This window comes from Haemorhous mexicanus, chromosome 1 (genome assembly GCF_027477595.1).
Source record: "Haemorhous mexicanus isolate bHaeMex1 chromosome 1, bHaeMex1.pri, whole genome shotgun sequence".
Classification (NCBI taxonomy): domain Eukaryota; kingdom Metazoa; phylum Chordata; class Aves; order Passeriformes; family Fringillidae; genus Haemorhous; species Haemorhous mexicanus.
The window spans coordinates 100,199,150-100,219,088 of NC_082341.1; the positions used below are offsets into that span (position 1 = coordinate 100,199,150).

General features: G+C 37.7%; 1 protein-coding gene across 3 annotated transcripts in view; it reads right to left on the reverse strand.

The window, feature by feature from the left end:
• The window catches only part of ZNF407 (zinc finger protein 407), a 332,122-nt gene that overhangs the window by 113,753 nt on the left and 198,430 nt on the right, over window positions 1-19,939 (reverse strand). For all 3 annotated transcript variants that reach the window (XM_059857216.1, XM_059857224.1, XM_059857233.1), the window contains exons 6-7: window positions 17,930-18,013; window positions 9,575-9,695 (exon numbers count right to left, since the gene is read on the reverse strand). In XM_059857216.1, coding sequence (XP_059713199.1) covers window positions 9,575-9,695; window positions 17,930-18,013 — 205 coding nt within the window. The remainder of the gene's footprint in view (window positions 1-9,574; window positions 9,696-17,929; window positions 18,014-19,939) is intronic.

A 19,939-nucleotide genomic window follows, 5' to 3' on the forward strand; every position in this document is an offset into this window, starting at 1 on the left:
AACTAAAGATACCCCTTTTTTCTTGAAACCAAAACAAATTATATATATTAAAAAAAAGATAGCAATGCTGAAGAACACCAGGAGAAGTATCACTTTAATGCATTACCTAAAAATGTAGATATATGGGTATGGACCTATATTCTAGGTAGCACAGTGAGCTTGAAACCACTGTGGTGGTTTGATTAGGTGGAACAAAAAAGATTTCTAGGAAAAAAACCTGTGCCCTTAAAGAAAGGTGGGAAAACATCAAGGATTATCTCCACTCCAATCCCTTGACCCATGGGAGTGGGAGAAAGGAGAACATTGTTGCATTAGCTTGTTCCATTGCATTAGCACACTAAGCCTCAGCATATCTAACTTGCTAAGGAGATGATGAGGTGTGCTGTACCGACGTCATCTTTTCTCTGAAGACACAAAGTAAGAAGTAGCTTTGACCCGATGCATCCAAGAACGCAGAGCAACCTTTTGTTCATATATATTTTCTTCCCTTAATTCATTTTCCATTATTCAAACAGTAAATTTTAAAACACATTAAAAAAAAAAAAAAAAAAAGATAACACCAGAGCAGCACTCCATCACTTGCAATAACAAAAGAGAGTGCTTTATGTGCTGGTTATTCCCTAAGAAGTGTCAGCTATATCTATGGCTATTATTCAGACCTAAACAGGCCTAACAAAACCACAAAGATCATCCCAACTAGGGACAAAATAGCTGTAATAAGCAACTTAATAAGTTACTACAGGACAACAGGCTCCTCTCCAGATTGTCTTTTTGTAAACAAAGCCTCAAGGGAAATAGGGATCCCTGATCCATGACTTATGAGAATAAAGTAGAGTACCCTACAACAGAGACTGCAAAATGGTTTTAGGGATGGTGAGCTATGGCCTGTCTTCCTTATGCCACATTTTCCTATGGAGAATGCACCACCTTCTCCCAGCTGCTCAGTAGGAGAAAAGGCAACAATGCAAACCTTGAGACAAGCTCTCCCCTGGCTACACTAAGCAGCAACTTTGAACCCACAGGTTCAAAGCAACATCATCGGAATTCTGAGCTCCCAAATCTCTAATGCCTCTCTCTCCAAAGCAGAAATCTGAAGTTCTCAGAGATGAGCTTTCAGCCCACAGGGGTAACCCACAACACTGGGAAGAGGGTGGCCAGGAGCACCAGACTTCCAAACCCCAGGTGCTGATGCTGCTCCAGAGCCTCAGTCCCACCATATCACATTGTGGTGCCTGGCAGACACCCTCCAGCCGCACTGCAGAGGTGCCAGCCCAGTGTGTCAAGCCCACGCTTCCACCCTGGAGTAGAGGAACCGCGGGGTGGTGACAGAGGCTCTAGTACCCGAGGTCCCAAAGTGCCCCAACATACCTCTCCAGGAGAACTTGGGCAGAAGCTGGTACAGAGACAAGGGCAACTCTGCTGGAATGCGCAAGGACTTTTATTTAAGTTTAATAAATTGGGAAATTCTAACAATGCCAAATTTATCTGGAAAATTGCTCACCATTTCTAGTGCATTAAAAGTATCTAAGTGGCAAGCTTTTCTCAAACACAAAAGCTCTTTTCTTTCCCTATTTTACTTGCTATTCAGCAGTTCTTTTCTTTATCTCATTTTCATCAGACTTTAAACAGAAAAAACTTTTCCCTTTCTTCCCCTTGCACTAGAGTATACCTCTTTCTGGGACTTCAGAACAGAACTTGCTTTCTGTGACTCTCCCAGATTTGATCTGTTTTGTATGTTACATGTGAAGGAGGAAGAGGGAAAGTTGTCACAAAGACAGCATTAACACAGGAACTTGTTTTACAGGGTGGTAGCCATACAGCCTGGAGAACAAACCCCACACAACACAATCGGCTCGTGTCTATCAATTTCATCTTGGAGACCTGTAATGCTACCAAAGTAATTTCAGATTGCTAGCCACATAGTTAGATGGTAGCTATCATCACTAATAATAATAATAATAATAATAATAATAATAATAATAATAATTCCTTGTAGCTTTCATCACCTCCAAAGATAGCTTTGGCCCTTTTATAATGACTTGATTGGGGATTAGGAATGGCAAAAGAAACAAGCAAATTAATTCTTTTACTCTCTGCTACCAGGCAAGAGCAAAGAAAACATATATGGTTGTTTTAATATTTTTTAAAATATGTTTTACACAAAAGGCTCACATTAATTACTTTTTTAATCACTTTAAGCACTTTTTTATCAGAAGAACTGCAACAATAGGAAATTACAGGTCTTTTTGCTACTACATACTATATTAAGACCATAGCATTGCTGTTCATCTTGAGGTTAATACTAAAATTTTATTTACTATCAAAATACAAAATACTTAGGATTGTTTTAATTTGAATAATATGCTGGTGTTTTAGATTGATAAACATGAATTAAGTATATATTAAATATAAATATACATGTATTTATGCTCTTTAAGAGAGAAGAATAGCTAAGACAGTGATGACTACATATGATAGCAAAAAAACAAGTGTGAGGACAGAGAGAAGATAAAATGTGATAAAAGAATACATTAGTTACATTAAACTGTCCACTGCATGAAGTGGTCTTATTCATATTTCCTAGATACCAAATACTTCAAGGTTTTGGGTTAAGTGTCTTGGACACTGATTCAGAAAAAACAGCATCAGTTCAGCAGGGAAGGGGCTGCCTCAGAAACATTTAGGGACAAAGCCCAGATTGAACAGTAAGGGAAAGACAGTGGCTATTGAAAGAAATCAGGAGACTGACAATGTTTTTTCAGATCTTGAATCAAAGTGTGAACAATTTACAAAGTGCTGGGCTACAATCAAGAGAGGCTGTAACAAAGAGATGCTGAAACCAGATATTCATTTTTACATTGATATCGAAATGGCTTCAAGTCTCAGTAACATTAAACTCAGCAGTCTCCTTTGAGTAATTTAGCACAGCATTTAGGCTTAAATAGATCCCTTAAAATTTTGTCCTTCAAAGGACTCAGCCTAAAATGAGACTAGAATTGTATTATCAGTGTTTGCAATTGCATCACCACGTGGGCAGATCCTTAAAGTCCCAAATTCAATGTTAGCATGAGAATCTCAGACCCATTGAGTTAAAAAGGCATATTTTAATTCCTCTTTCATAGATGGCAATAGGGGGAAAAAACCCAATCCCTAAGAACAAACAAGTAAATAAATTTAAAAAAAAATTAATAAATAAAAAGAAAGAAACCCCAAAACAATAAAAGCGGTACCAGGTACCAAGGCTCATAGAATTATTGACGAATTTCCTTAACAAGTATTAGTCATTAAAATTAGTAAAAGTTCATACTACCCTTCCACCAAGCAGAATGCATTTACTATGCCTGTAATTACAAATACAGAATGTGGAGGACCTCACAAAATGATGACAGTATTTCATGCTCTGCCAAGGCCTCTTAACATGGCAACCTCCCAGTGGACCACAGTCACCGAGTCAACACATGCCAATGCACATGGGTGTGCTCGTGCACCCATCTTTTCCTAAGGAACAATCCTGTTTCCTCGTACACACATTCTCTTAAGCACTCCATGCAGTGACATTGGACAGGGACAGCTTTGAGAGGGAGCCCAAGTTTTTTCATACACTGCCACCAAGGATTGTCCAAAACTGCAGAGGATCACATCACTACCTGTGTGCTCTGCCGTTCCGAGTGTTAGGAATTACATCTGCTTAAGCTGGTTAACCTGATAGCTGATCTGCATTGATGCTACTGCAACACTGCATATTTTTATTCTGAGTTCACAACATAACTGCTATAACTTAGGTGAATATAGGAGGTTTTATTAAGCCACAGAAACATTACAAAAGGGAATAATGCTGACTATTGCTCTGTATGCCATGTATTCGCTGGAATTATTAAAGTGTTTTTGCAACTATATCTAAATTCTATTTCAGATTATTTTTCTTTTAAAGACTTAAATGCTACAGCATATTTTATTCCAGATTAATAGAAATATTTCCAAATATTTTATCTGAATGTTTATTAAAAACTAAGGGGGGAATAATATTCTGAGTTTTCATCTGGGAACCGTGCCCATGCACTGACAGAATGTCTCTCTAAACTTCTATCTTCATTTGTTTATAAGTCTCCTAGCACAAGGCACTGGATATCCTCAACTCCTGCTGCTGAGCACAACAGAAGCTGGAGTGCTTCCCGAAGGCCCTGTTTGCTCTATTACATACATGCTTTACTTTCCTTAACAACTTTGTATTTCTACAAAGTATGTTCACCATTTTTTTTCCAATTCTGCCTTTGTGATGTATATACATGAAAGTGTTCTCCCATAGTGCAATGTTGGCTGCCACCTGGAATCCTCATCAGCCTATACAGCTGTATTACCTAGTTATTTCCTATACAGGCATATTAAATTTCAGTGGTTACAAAGAGCATATTGATATTAATGTTTTAATGATAAATAAACTGTTTTCATCATTTTATGTAGAATTTGCCTTAACAGCCTTTCAGTTTTGCTATGAATTAGTAGGTACTGTTACCTCATCTGTAAAGTAGTCCCTAGTTATTCTTGATGTTACAAGGAAATAGTGCACAGCTGATGCCATCATACCTAAAAGTTATTGAATTCACCAAAACAGAGAGAAAACACTTACTTTGCACATTCTCATGACTTAGGTGCAAATCCTGGAGTGTATTATAAAGTCTTTACAACCTATGAACAGATACTGTAAGTCAGACAGAAATAGGAACTCCCTAGGGATGCTGTCCAAAAAAAGAAAAGTAGCCCCTGTGGAGTAACTCCTCCTAAGTCATGTTGCTGCTGCTGCTGAAAATATGCAATGAATCCGTCTGCAGTTGGAAATTCAGATGCTATAATCCCTTACAGAATGTTGTCTAATTATTTTATTATGCATAATAAATGTAAAATATATATTTTAGCTTATATAATTATATTAAAAATGTATGCTATTTATTCTCAGTCTTGTAAGACATCCTTCACAAGTCATATACTTTATAGAAAGGAATGCATGCTGTTTTGCTGGTCTGGCTGTTTGTTTTATCCAACTTCTACACCTTCTTATCTATGACTAAGGAGCACCCCTGCATATTGCCTTCTGTTCCCTCACCACCATGGGTACTCTGTGCAAAATGAACCATACAGTGGAGTCCCAGACAACTGAAAATTATTTTCTTTAATAACAGCAGAGGGATGGCCTGAAGCACATTAACATAATATCAGTCCCACACTCTTGTGGTCAAAGTAGTAGCAATACTCTTTCTGCATCACAAAACTACACCAGTGCTTCTCCTGAGCACTGTAATCCAACAAATTTGATCATGTGAGAAAAGCAGGGTTCTGCCTTTTGCATGCCCCCCTCCATGTAACTCGGATCCCTTTCACTGAAACATCCCCCTCACACACACCATGAGCATAAATTGCCTGAGAAGTTGCAGCAGTTATATAGAAAGTCAGAACAAATGGGAGTTAAATTTGAAACCTTACATATAAATAAATGAGATTTCCATTTCTTAGACACATGCACAAAACCAGTTTAGTTCTGAAAATGCTGTATATCTGCATCTTTCACTGTCAACATCAGACTTAGGGGAATTTTTCACTTCCGCAATCAGATTAAATTCAGGTACCTAACTATGCTGCAGGTTTAGAAAGTCTGTCCACAGACTATACAGCCAACAGATTTAGAGCCCTGTGTCACAGGTACTGTTCATTTTCAGGATGTTATACAGCTCTTCAGTGCTTATTGTGCCCATTACCAAATGCAAACAGTATTGTTGTCAGTGTTACTCCAGGATGGTGTCATCTGAAAAGTTCAGTCACATAACACATCTTTTTTAAATGACTAGGAAATATAAAATAAGCATTGCATAAGTAATGGTAGTGCAGGCCCCTGTGAGACCAATTCTGTATTATAAAATTAGGTTGAACATTAATTAAGGGTGAATGAATATTTTTGTATGACAAAGCACATTGACTTAAGAATGGAGAGACATGCTGTGTGATTTGAAAAAGTAAATGCAAAGGAAAATCATGCATATTTTTATCTAAATAGGGAAAAACCTAAATTGAAAATCCAAATGTGAAAAATATGTAACCAAAAACACAAGTAAATGTTAGTGTTTATCAATATTATATTTTGCTTCCTTCTAAAGAATTTTTAAAACTAGACTGAAAACATAATTTCAAATTATAATTGAACTGGAACTCATATACTACTGTATCAAAAAGCAGATGTCAATTTCTTTGTCACCAAAATACAAAAGATTTAGACAGAAATAAATATCAAGTGGTCATGGTACAAAAACTAGAGATGGAAGGGAACATTTTTCACAAGAATACTGAAGTACAACTATAAGCATATGCATACTATAGAGAATTTATAATTTGTGAGCTAAAAACGCTAAGTTAGTTTAGCATTCCCTTCAGAAAACCACATCCATTCATGTCTTTTTCTAGTTAAAAAAAGAATGTCTCATGCTGTGTGCTATATAGGGAATAAATTGCCTTTTCTGTTCCATGCAGCCAGAATCACTCTTTTCCCCATAGTACCATACAGACGATTTCACTTCAGTTTATAAAGTTTATAACAGTTCCTAAATTCAGATTAGTTTCTTCCAATAGCCGTTTTTGTACTTCTAGCCAGGGTTATCTAGCCTTTCACTCACTAGACTGGCAAGAATTTTTGCAGGATGATAATTCACAATATCAGGCTGATGAATTGAAAAGCTTGAAGTCAAGAATCTCCAAGAATACTCTGAGCACCAATCAGCTGAATGGGAATAGTTTAAATATCTTGTACTTAGCCACTGTTTTAATTCAAGTCTCAAACTTGAGTAGTCTCAAACTACTTTATAGAACAGAGATCAGTTATCAATGAAAGGAAAATTTATATTAGGACTAAATATACTTCCCTCCATATCCCAAAAAAACCAGAGGAATATTCACCTCCTTGAAAGTACAAGGCTCATTAAAGAGTCTGTAGTTGCCAAGCAACACTAAACAGCAACATATGAAATAGTCTGGATGAACTTACAGTGCAAGGGCCAAGCTCACAGCACCACAATGAGACCTCAACCACTAGACTTGGGGGTGAATTTTAGCACTAGATCAGCAGATTTTAAAATCTTCATTTTCTCTATGTGACACTTGCAAGACTACATACCATCTGCTGAACTGGTGCAAACAATATCATTTACAGAGTTGCTAATAACTTTCCTTTAAAAGAGAAATACTGCGTGACTTGACAAGGAGGCAACACGTGATTCCCTTAAAATTGTAGTTTAAAATGAAGAGAGAGGTGGATAGAGAGCAGAACATTTACTTGCCAACAAGGCTGGCTAATATCCCAGGACTGTGGAAACTGGCAGGCACAAGCAGGACTGCTGAGCTAATAAATACAGCAGCCCCTCTATGGGCTCCTCTGCAGCTACACGGAGTGCCTCGCTGCCTCTATGAACTTGCAGCAGCAGCAGCAGCATAGCTCTGGTTCCTGCATCCCTACCAGATGTTTTTCAGCTGAGCTTGGAACACATTTCCTGCAGAATCAAAGCTTCATCGGCTGGTATCTGTAGAGATCAGTCTCCAAAGGTTAGGTCAAAATTGGCCTGTGAAGGATGGAAACTAACATTCTATTGTCATGAAGCATTTATTTTTCAATAATATAAAAGCAGGGCATGCCCAGATATTTCTTGTTAATCCTGATAAAATATGCTATGCTTGCATATTCTCTAATAACCTTCAGTATTATAAAATACTCTTAAAAAAACTTGCTGTTTCTTGAAATTGATATCCCATACAGAAAACTCTTTATCCAAAGTAAAATGTTCTCCTGTCTTTCACTCAACAGAGCACAGGGTTATGCATTTTGTCATCCCGAGCGAGGGAAGTGCATCCACTCATTGGATGTGTGTAACAAACCCCAAACTGATTCACATCTACAACACTCCCAGTCTCTTGGCTCTTCAAGCCTAGGATCTCAAACCCACTGTGACCCACTCTCATTTCCTAGGCCTGTAATAAGACTATTCCTGCCCATTGTGATGATTCAGTTAAAGTGGATGACCACAAGATTAAGTGTCCTAAAACACACAGCTTTAAAGACAGAACTTCTTTTACCTTCAGTGCAGCACATCGTGTCACACTAATGCTTATATGCTCTCACTTCACTCAACACAGACCTTTTAACACAACTGCTCTGACAAATGAAAACCACCTCTAATTCCTAGATGACTTACTGAAGCTGACAAAACCACTTCTACTTATAAAGAAGCAGCGACACCCTTAAGGTAGCAGTACAGAAACATAGCCCCCTCCCCCTGAGGCTATCAAATTCAGTTCTCTGCAGCTCGAGAGTGTGATTTAATGGGTGCTCAGTACAGAAGAGTTCACAGAACATTTGCCCCACACAAACAAAACACTGCAATGAGAAGTTTTGTACAGAAAATCTGTGACCACTGCAGAAGCCTTCTGTACAAGAGTTTTCTGAAAAGTAGCTCACAAATAGCATGAAAAAAGGTATTATGAGAGCAGATAGGCTTCATTATACAGCCTTGCTTTAGGAAACTACATTAAAACTTATGCTAAAGGAACATTACAGTTGTATGTTCAGCATGAAAAGAAAATAAAAAATGCTAAAGGGGTATAATCAAATGTTTAACTTTCCCCTCTTCTGTGCATGCATCACAACACAAACATCTAATCATATGCCATTTATAAAATATAACGCTGATTTTTAAAAACTTTTTGAACATCAACTTTTGCAAATTGCCCATAAAATCCTTCTATGGATTCCTTTATGGTACACATAGACCAGCCACCTCACTGCAAGGTATTAAAAGTATTCAAGAATGTAGAAGATGTGTCTTTAGGAGTAAACATGCACTTAAGATGCATGGGATCATTTAATAAGTAGTCTATAACGAACCAAAGAAACAGGTGATAAACACCAGAAGTAACCTTCACTGTTCAATGTGATTCTTTTAAAATTTAATCAACTGCCCTAACAAGGGGATGGGTTTTAGTGGTGTAACATGGGAGGCTTTGCCCTGCGACCAACCCTATGGCCAACTTTCATCCTAACACCCTGGCTAGTAAGGAAAAGGAAAACTGGAGCAGAACAACAAGACTCTGAAGAACTGTAACTAGCTTGAGTTGTTTCCAGTTCTAGTAAGTGTCTTGTGAGTATTTAGGCTGGTAAGCCTTTTAGAGAACTTTTCTCTTCTTGGTGAAATGGTCGCAACTCAACCAAGAAAAATTTCAAACCCGCAAATGATTTGAAAAGGCAATGTAGATAAGCAGCCCCACCACAGAGAATTCAGACACTGGAGCAGCTGTGAAACAAACACTCAACATTAGCACTGTAGTGTTACCACTAAAAGGTTTCCCATCATTTGTTTTTCTTTATAGAGTAACACCTAAATACTGAAGACTAAGTTTTTAAATTTAGCTCCTAATTTAATATGTAATTACTGATGCCCTGATGGTGTTTTAATGGCAATATATTTTTATTGGTGACTTCAAATGAACCTCATCTGATCACCTTAACCCTTCTCTCATCATGCTTTAGTTAATGACTCATTACCTGTAGTCACACCAGGGACATCTGTAAGGCTTTTCTCCAGTATGGACACGCTTATGTCGTGTCAGATGCGATTGTGTTGTGGAAGCAAAGTTACACTCATCACATTTGAATGGTTTCTCTCCTAGAAGGTGACAAGAGAAGATAATCAGTTTTCATTTACAGAAAAGGAAGACAAACCCAGATTTCTGGCACATCCCTTGAGAAAGCTTTTAGCCCATGTATATATACAGCAAACACAAATACAACTTAAATTTGCAAATACAATGCATTAACTGCAAACTATGACAGAAACACATCAGCATCCAACTGACTTCCCACAGGGAATTACACAGCAGCAAAAAGGAGGAGAAAGAACAGCACTGAAACAGAGTAACCTTGTTACAGGGCCTTACTCTATGAAAATACCCTAACCAGGGGACAGGCATTTGTTTCACACCACATCTTCTCTTCAATCTGGGCCAAGAACAGCCCCAAAAGCAACACGGGGGGAGGTAGAAGGTGAAAAATCCCACTGATGCTTGTATTCAGCATATGCTCAGAAAGGAACATCTCCAGGTGAAAAGTGTCTCTGTTTCCATCTCCAACCAAAATTTTTAATGTTATCCTTTAAATAACAGAAATAAACTGGGACTAAGAATATGAACCAGGACTCTCTGCTCCACTCCCCCTATCTTGCCCCTTAGTCTTCAGCCCTTGTGAATTTTCTGAACAGTAGGCCAATTTTCAGCAGAAGGACTTGAAAGGTTAATGAAAATAAAACAAACAAACAATCAACTACTAAACTTTGACTAGGACAATATTTTCAGATTACTTAAATTCAATCTCTGCTGAATATAGAGCTGCAAGGAAAATTTCTAGAGGACTACTAATTGATAAAAAGTAAAAATCTTTCGTGTCTAAGTTTCTATGTGAAAAGAGTACTTTTCCTTCTACTGGAGGGGTCTACGCCTTAGAAGATACGAAGACAAAACCTCATGACAGATACCCTGTGATGACTAGTTAAAACACCTACATCCCATTTTTCCAGCTGGTTGTCACAGAAACATTCCTTGGGGCATAAGAGCAGATATAGTTACCATTTAGGGAGGAAAGAGGTTTTCTTCTGTATGGAGAAGCTAAAAGCCAGTTCCTAACTTATGTTATCTTCACTGCAGTGTGCAAGCCTTCCAATGTAATTATCTAAAAACTACATAAGGAATCAACATCCCTGACTTAAGAAGTCTGGATAAAACTGCTAGAAACAGACATGTACTTTGAAGACTGTTCAGAGATCTAGGACAGACAGTTTCAACTTGAACCATAAGCAGGTATAATGTGAAGTTTTTCAGACTGACAGAAGACACACCACCAGCACAAGCCTATCAGTACAAGTGGCCTTCTGCAATCAGCAACAAATGGCCACTCCCAAACAGCCATGCCTCCAAGACAAATTTGTGAAGCTGTTTATAGCAGGAGACTCTGAAGATTTTGAAATAGACATTGCCAGAATTCTGAGAACAGAGAGAAATACACATTTTTCATTCTTGGAGATTGTTGGGGTTTTGCTTCCTAAGGGAAAAAGATGTGCAAGGCCCTCAAGGCCTGAAAAACCCCTAATGCTGGATGGAAAGAGAACAGAGCAGCTTCTGAAAGCTCCATAAAGAGTTGGAATAATTGCTTTTAGCAGCTGTGGCAGAGAATACCAGCCAATGTTTTTCATTTATTGTTTCATGGGACAAGGAAAGGTGAAGGGGCAGGACACAAAGCCAAAGCCTCCATGCTGGACAAATTGAGACTGCTGGAAAGTATGTCTTTCATGCCCCAAATGGGGTTTTCTTGTCAGACCCTGACACTCTGCTCTGGAGAAGCTGATTCTCCCAGCAGCTTGCATGGTAGTGGCTGCTGCTTCAATTAAACTCTCTGGGAGGCCATAGACTCCCTAGCAACGTAACCTGTTCTTGAACTGAAGATTTCCCCTTCTGATTTATTTTATCACCTAGCATTAAAGAAGATAGCAACATTTTCAAGCCTAAGTAGTTAAGCCACAGGTATTTTAGATAACATACATACTTATTTTAACTGCTTTCATTTAAAATGCACTAGAACCTTGCCAACTTGCCCCCTTGAAAAAAAAAGAAAAAGGCAGATCTGAACTGAAAGGAGATTTTTAGATTGCCATTCAGGGGAGAACAGATCAAATAAAGGTCTGCTGCTGTGTCAGGGCAGGGCCAGTGAGGCTGACAGCTGAGTGAGGGCCCATTGAAGCCAGGAGGGCTTGCAAATTCTGTCATGACTGTAAGAAAAATGGTAATCCTTGCCCACTGCTCCAGGAAGTTTCTCCTTAGGAAATCCTTGTGGCTAACTGCTCCTGTCAAGTAGACTATGTGTAAATCTCACCTGACAGAAAATACATCACAGCAGTATCACACAACAAAAACCAACTAAATGGGGAGGAAAAAAGACAGCCTAGCACAGCCTGTAATTCTTAGCAGCTGTACATAAGAAACAGTATTTTCATAGAAAAAAAAACAGGTTAATTAGTACAGTTGAAAAAAACCTAAAAGACAACCAGGTATTTCTCTGGGTTGGGTGATATTGAAGAGCATATTAGCAGCAGGAGTACTTCTATTTATTTGTTTATTTATTAAAGCTTTCCACAGACCCACTGATTTAAGAATTTTTTGTCTTCCCTATCTATGGGCCAGGATGCTTCTCATCGGTCTTTGTGTCCCAGTTTTCCCTCTACCCTTCTTGCCCCAAGACATTTCAGGCAATAAACATAATTCTTTTAATATAGGCTGCCATTAAAAATTCCAAGAGGACTCTTGTTCACTCCCTGTCAAGGTTCTAATTCATACAAAATTAAAATTACACAAATAAAAATATCAGTATTGACGGTATTTTTTAAAACAACAGTAACTTTAAAATAGTGTATCCATAACCATAAGGACAAAGTCTATTATATTTAAAGACCAATAAACATAAATAAATTAAACCATCCCCCCACCTATTATCACTACAGAAGACTTATCTGTCTCTCATCATCTCTACTTTTGTCAGTTACAAGCCTAATGAAAAAAAACATAAGTGCCCAAAATATTCAGTGGTCAACAAGGTCCGTGTAGGAACAAAAACGAAGGACACACATTCCAAGATCAAGGACCCACACTCTGGGGGTTTACTTTATTTTTAACACAAGCACTTTCAAAAAGCTACATTTCCTGACCACGGGATTACAAAATAAATGGCTTTGCATTTTTGACAACGCTTTGACCAACTTCTGAAGTGCATCTGCCGGTTAAGTCACCTGACATGGAAAATTTGAGCTTCAACAATCGAAAACTGGGGAAGAAAATGACAAAAGGGCCACTTCATAGGAAGCACTAGTATATAAAAGCTGCTGCTAACCAGTAACTTCAGTTTTCTCTTTTTCTCTTGCTACTGGACAATTTCTCTTAGGTAGGGAGAAAGTTTTAAAAGTCCAGGTTTTTGGTGTCTTTGCTGGTCAAAGTTTTGCTAGAATCAATTTGCCAATCTGCTGTAAATGTTGGTGTAAATAGAAAAGGGAAAAACAACAAAGATGCTCTTCAAATTTCATCACTTGCTGAAAAGAGCAAGAAGTCTTCTTACTGTGCTGCATTTCCTGTGGTATTCAACATGAAAATTTTTTTAAGCTGTGGTGGGGAAGTTGAAGGGAAGAAGCTACATTATACATATAAATTCAATGCTGAGTAATGTAACCACACATTAAAGTCAAAGAGCAGTTCACATGAGAAATAGAAACACAAAGTGAGTCACTCATCTGGATAAAAACACATATATTATTAAATCTTCTTTCTTTATTACATTGACCTATAAATGTCTTGAGATGAGTGAGCAGAGGCAATCATACAAACAGTGCTCTGTACAATATAAGCTACCATCTTCAAAAATGCATGAAAATACTTGAAGAAAGACACCATCTCCTTAAGCAGTTCCATAGGTTCACAGTGACTGCCAGAGCAGTGCACAGTAAGTGTACTTACCCACTAACACTTTACTACTGTGATGTACTTCTATCAAGCCTGGGAAGATCCCACCACAACCAACACATGGAAAGCAAATGCCGACTGTTGATGTGTAGAAGATGAGGATAAGGTTTTTGCAATTTGCAGCAGTACTAACCAACATTTAAAAAGAGATTTCATGCACGAGAACACAGGCTGTGACTGATCAGCACTGTGGGACTGAGCCAGCTACTACAGAACATGGAAGTTTACTGGGAAACATGAAGAAGAACGGGCAAACAAGGAGGTGAGCAGAACAGAAAGAGCAAGAACATAAAGAAAAGACATTTTAAAATAATGAATTGTTTCCATGTTTTCATTTCAAGCCAGAAATAATTACCCTTGCTTGTTTTTTCTTCCTAGTTGATCATGATTAAGGCAAAATATTTAAATTATCAGATATTATATGCTTCCTGTATGTGTGTGCGTGTTTATTTTTCATGGCTGATTTAGAGGTTATTTACCCTTTTTTGTTACAAAATTCAGGTAATTGTTTAATTCCTTCTGTAATTCAACTTACTCTAAACCCAGCAAAAACTATCTTCAGGAAGGCGTTCTTACTGGAACAAAATAAGAATCAAAAACACTTGCTTCAGGATGACTCAAAAGACAAAATCTTTTTCTCACAGCCTTGTTGAGACGCCAGAACTATGGCATCTATGTTCCTGCAGCACCACAAACTACCCCTTATTTACCACACAGCACCTGCTGATACTGTGCTCCAAGTTTCTTAAGACAGTTTATCACAGCCTAGGCAGCCTCAAGTGCCTATTGTAAAGCATTTGGCAGACAGAGATGTAAGTATTCCTTTCAGTGTGATAAAATTCTGGTCAAACTCTGGACCACTCCTTAAGCCATTGCTTCAATTCACAAAACAGAAGCTTCATGGATATTTACATCGTCAGTGAAAGACTTTCAGAATACCAGAGACAGATTCTTGTAGAATACAATTGGAAGAAGGTGCACTCAGGTCATAAAATAATGTTGGAACATCTTCCCTGGACAAAATCATCCAACAACTTCACTTATTCTCTGTCCAAAGTGTATGTTTCTCGCAGGACCAGGTCATCATTACAGACACAATGTACTTAAAACAGAAGAAAAACATCAACTGGTAAAACACCAGGAATCTCTTGATAGGTCACATTATTTGTTCCTACTTTACAGTTGAGATGGCCTATATCAAGGAAATCTTTATTCAGATGCATCATGTTTACAAATATATTAAGTACTAAAGTTTATCAAGTCTTAAAACTAATGGCTTTTTCTTTCAATTTAATGTTCCTGTACTTCTTGTCATTTAAAACCAAAAACATCTCTTCAGGGGATAACATCCTATTTACCAAACTGGTCTGCATAGTTTGCTGCAAGAGTGACCAGGGGTCAGCTTTTTACACACCAAGTTATACTTCATGTTGCCTGTAATATTTCCAAAGAAAATGCACCTTTTACAAGATAAAGGCATTTCTCCAGGTACAAAGAAAGAATCTCATCTAAAAAGAGAAGAACAGAGTAAGAAATACCAGAATAAAGAGTATCAAAAGTCTAAGTGGCTGATCCTACAGCCAGGCTTCCCTTGTGTCAAATAACTACCAGCAGCTGAACATTTCTCTGAGGTCTTGGGACATCTCAGGCCTTGAGGATGGGATGAGAGGAGACTTGTTAAGTTGGTTAAGGCTCCTTAACTACATGTGAGGATTTGTTCATTTGCCCTTGAATTGTGGGCCTCTGACAGGTGATAGAAGTAAATTTTGGATTGGAAGATGTTCTGTGTCAGCCCCCTTGACAGCTTGTATTACAGTAGGGAATTATTAAAGCCATTTAGAGTATTTTTGATACCGATCCCTTTCCAACCTGATTGTAATTGGCTTTGGCATTCTGCTTTGGGAAAATTGTGCCAACTGGAGACAGAGGAAAAAAAAAGTAAAAAGAAGAGTACAAGGAAGAGTGCATGCAGCTAATGACTGAGATAAAGTTGAGCACTGGATGAAAACACAGTGGAACTCATGTAAGTGCAACAATGCTAGCAAAGGTGGATTGTGTCATTCTCCTTGAAACAAATAGAAGGTACAGATAATTTTTCTGCTAAAGAATCATCTCTGATTGTTTGTGCCACGGAGGCAGATAAATGCCAAAAAGATAGATCCCTCTGCCTCTGAGATACTGTCCTATATAGTATAAAGTTAATAGCAAAGTAATAACGAGCCTCCAGTCCTGACATAAAATATAAAGTTATGCTTGCTAGATGCAAGCTTCATGATCTATAACCTGTAAATCCCTGTGATCATAGCACAAGAAACCTCTACCACACTGGCAAAAGAAGGGCAAAAACGCCTTCAAAAACCTGGATGGCTTTTCACCAGGAGTACACCATATTTTCAGCCTAATTTTGCACATAAATCAGGAAATAAAACAGATTTCCATTTGACTGGTGGCCTAATGATACTATATATATATATATATATATATATATATATATATATATATATATATATATACACACACACACACACACACACACACATATATATATATATTTGATGATAAAGGCTTACATTTCTGAGAAACTAGATCTGCACTCACATCATAGATACAGACAAGATGGGTAAATACAAGAATTTGCATTTCTTCTATATTCCCATCCTGAAAGAACTGTTTACCATTTGTGTGTCTGCATTGACTATGAGTCCTAGATATATGCAAGATCCCAATGTATCACATGGCAGGGCAATGAAAAGCAAAAGGTATTTCCTATCCTCTTGATAACAATGATTTATTTTTCCTAAAGAATTAATTAATTAATTAATCAATTTCTTAGCCCACATTTGTTAAACTTGTGCCAACATGTGAAAATTCTTCAAAGCTCCAGAAAAATTGAAACTTTAATTATAACTGAAGCATACAGCTTCTATTCCAGTAGTTATAACTGCTCACGTTATCATTCAGAGTGTAATAATAAGATAATTTATTATATTTACTAAATTACTTTTATTGGTCATTTGAAAAATACAAACTTCCAGCAGCGAATGGGAACTGACTGTGGCAATATTCTTCCACAAATTTATGTTTCTTGTTATTAGAAAAAAAAAATTATAAAAGTAGGATTACTAACAAGACTTGCAAGCAAATTTTGGCCTTGAACACACATACATTTTTTTAGAACTTATTTATTTCAAGATATTGACTAGCACTGAAAATCCTACCTTTCTGAAAGCATCAGAATCTCCTCCAAATATGGTTGCTTTAAATAAACTAAAAACAGGGTGGGAAGAATGGCTTCAGGCTCTCAAGAAAGAGAGTAGCTGCTCTCCAGGAAATTACACATTGAGATGGTGTATGTCCTGAATGAAGATTAGTTTATACAGGGACATAATAAAATCTCCCACTGTGATTCCTTTACAAAATCCATGGAAAATTCATGATGTAACAACTACAGCTTCTCATTTGTTAGCTATTTCTTTCCACTGTACATTAGACAATGGTCACTTAACTCACACTGTAATTCCTGATGATATTACATTATCCTCATGATAGTAAAACAAAAAAACTACAGTGGCTTAAACAGCAACCCTTGTACGTCTATTTGAACAAAATCTATTCAAATAATCAAACACTTACAAGGAACTACTAAAAAGCACAATTAAGGTAGAATGTATTAATAAATGTTTAATACTTACACTTTTTCTGGTCTTCTGAAACTAAGAACCAATTTAATTTTGTCTGATATTAAAATTTTATAACCATGTGGTAGGAAAGCTTTACTAATTCTGGGAGAGAAATCTTGCTTTACATGCCAGCCATGTGGTAACTCTTAAAGTTGCACCTATTAATTACAAACTATCTTCAAATTACAAAAGGGCAACTGAAACAACACTAGCTTTCAACTATGCTTCAGTCCAAAAAAATGGATTAATTTATATGTAGTCTCTAATTTTCACCCAGGGACATTCTAGCAGTCTCTTGCAAAATCTTCACAGTAGGTAATCTATTTGGGCCTTGGAAAAAAAAAATCATAGACTTAGCATTCATCGAAAGAAGAAAGCCAGTCTTCACAATTCTACTTCCTTCAGAAAAAAAAAAAAAACCAAAAAAACCCAAACCCACCAAAAATACCCAGCACTCACCCCCAAGCCATTATTCAAACTCTGAGCTAACAGACTCGCTGCAGAGCCTGGGCACGGCGATTTCACAAAAACGAGAAATAGCAAATCAAACAATGAGCCTATGTCTTATTTGTGCTGTAACATGCTATATGACTTGTGTTACTGCCCAGTGCAGAGGGACTGCCTTGCTGGGGAAAACACAGAAGAGTAAAGACAGCTTTACTGACCTGTGTGCTGCCGCCGATGCTTGGTGAGGGCATGACGCGTCCCGCCGGCAAAGCCACAAAGGTCACAGAGGAACGACTTCTCGCCTGTTGCAACAATAAACAGATGAGGGACTGCGGAGGTCACAGATCATTAAAACATATCTATCAAGGCTTTCAGGGTTACTAATTCCTCCAATCAAATGTTTCCATGTAAATATGTCAAATGGGAATGAAATTACCACTGCGGTTTATTGACTGTGATAAAATCTGAAAAGCACCACTGAACATAATTACATACTTGTCAGACCCATAAAAATTAGCTTTATTATCAATGGAATGGTTTTGTACAACTTCATTTCTGTTAGATGTCTTCCAGATGGGGCTGCTTTATGCACTTGAACAGTTTTTATGCATATCCTGATTTTTTACAATTCCCATACATCTGGCCTTTCTGTGCTGAGTAAAGATTGCCTGGAAAAAAAAAGTTAATATACTGTATATATGATTCTGCTCAAATAAAATACATTTAATTTACTAACAAATTAAAGGTACTGAGAAATTTTCAACAGACTAGGTCACAGTCATCTTTAGTTACCTTCTATTTACTAATAAGTAATAAATTATTTTCTTGAACACAAGAAGAGTGCAGGCAACAATAAAAGCCAAATTATTCAGTACCAGTGGCAATTCAGCACTGTTTATGTTTCTAAAGTTTTCATGGCATAAAGAAAACAGGTCTGGGGATTGCTGCTGAAATTGCAGCAGAACTCGCATTGTTCGTCTTTAAATGATAATTCTTCATTCCAAACCTCTGGACCAATTTGAGAGATTTTGGCAAGCTCAGTACTCATTAAAAGTGTATAAATGCCCTCTTTTTAGCCTTTTTTTTTTAACAGAAGCTAGGATTTTGCCCTATTGCCTATAAATATGGTTTATCATTTCACAGCAATATTTTTACTCAGCATGTACTAACATGCACAGAAATCTCAGTCCATAAAGGCCACATGGAAGGTCATTAAGAAGTAGTAACACTAACCTCAGGTATAGTCTCAATAACTTGAGATCAGACTGAAAGTTTTAATTCTTTTTTTTTTTTTTTTTTAAAGAATCCCGTTAGTCATTTGGAGCCAAATTGTCTCCTTCCATGTAAGACAGCAGCAAGGGGGCTGGTGGGGCAATGATTCTGAATTCATTGACACTAACAGTCTCCTTCCAACTCTTCCACGTAGGGAAGGAAATTTAGTTCCTACAAAAGACAGCTGGGTTAAGAGGTCCAGTGTCAAATTATCAAGTCCTCCTGTGGAGACAGAAGGATGAAACCTCCATGCTGTTCATTCCCACATAACCAGGCACAGGAATACATAGGCTTTGTGGAAAGGCACAGTGCCTCAGTTCATTTTGGACAGTGCTCACACAAGCAAGAGAGCACCTCGTGAGTGGGAGCTCCCTGGAGAGCCCTGCAGGGACCAGCTGCCCTTTCCCACCACCTCCTCAATGAGGTCTCTGAGGAACCCCACCTCCTCACCCCAGATGTCCCAAGTGAGGGAGTCCCTGGGCCCTGTGATACCAGGAGGAAAGCAATTCCAAAGTTTCCAAGACAGCTTGAATCCTATCACCAAAATGGGATGACAAAAAAGCTGATAAACCTCTGCCACGTAGCGAGGCCATGAAACGCAATGGGCACATAATTCAAAATTTCACCCTTTCAGAAAAAAGAAAATGGTGCATTGTTACTTTCTGCACCCAAATCTGGTCATGTAAAGCAGACTGAAATTATACAGGACTTAGGGCTTTTTTGAAATTTTGGTCTGTTGGTGAGGGTATCCTAGAAGAGTAGCTAAGGTGTGAAATAATTTCAGTACAACTTTTGGGAGTCAATTCCAGCAATCTGTTATTATAATTGAATCTAAAAAAAAATCAGAAAAAGCAGAACAAAAACCCATTCTCACTATCACATAAAGAATGCAGTTGTGCTAAATGATGTAACGAAGTTTGAATTTTACTGCAAAATGTTTGTCAATAATATTATTG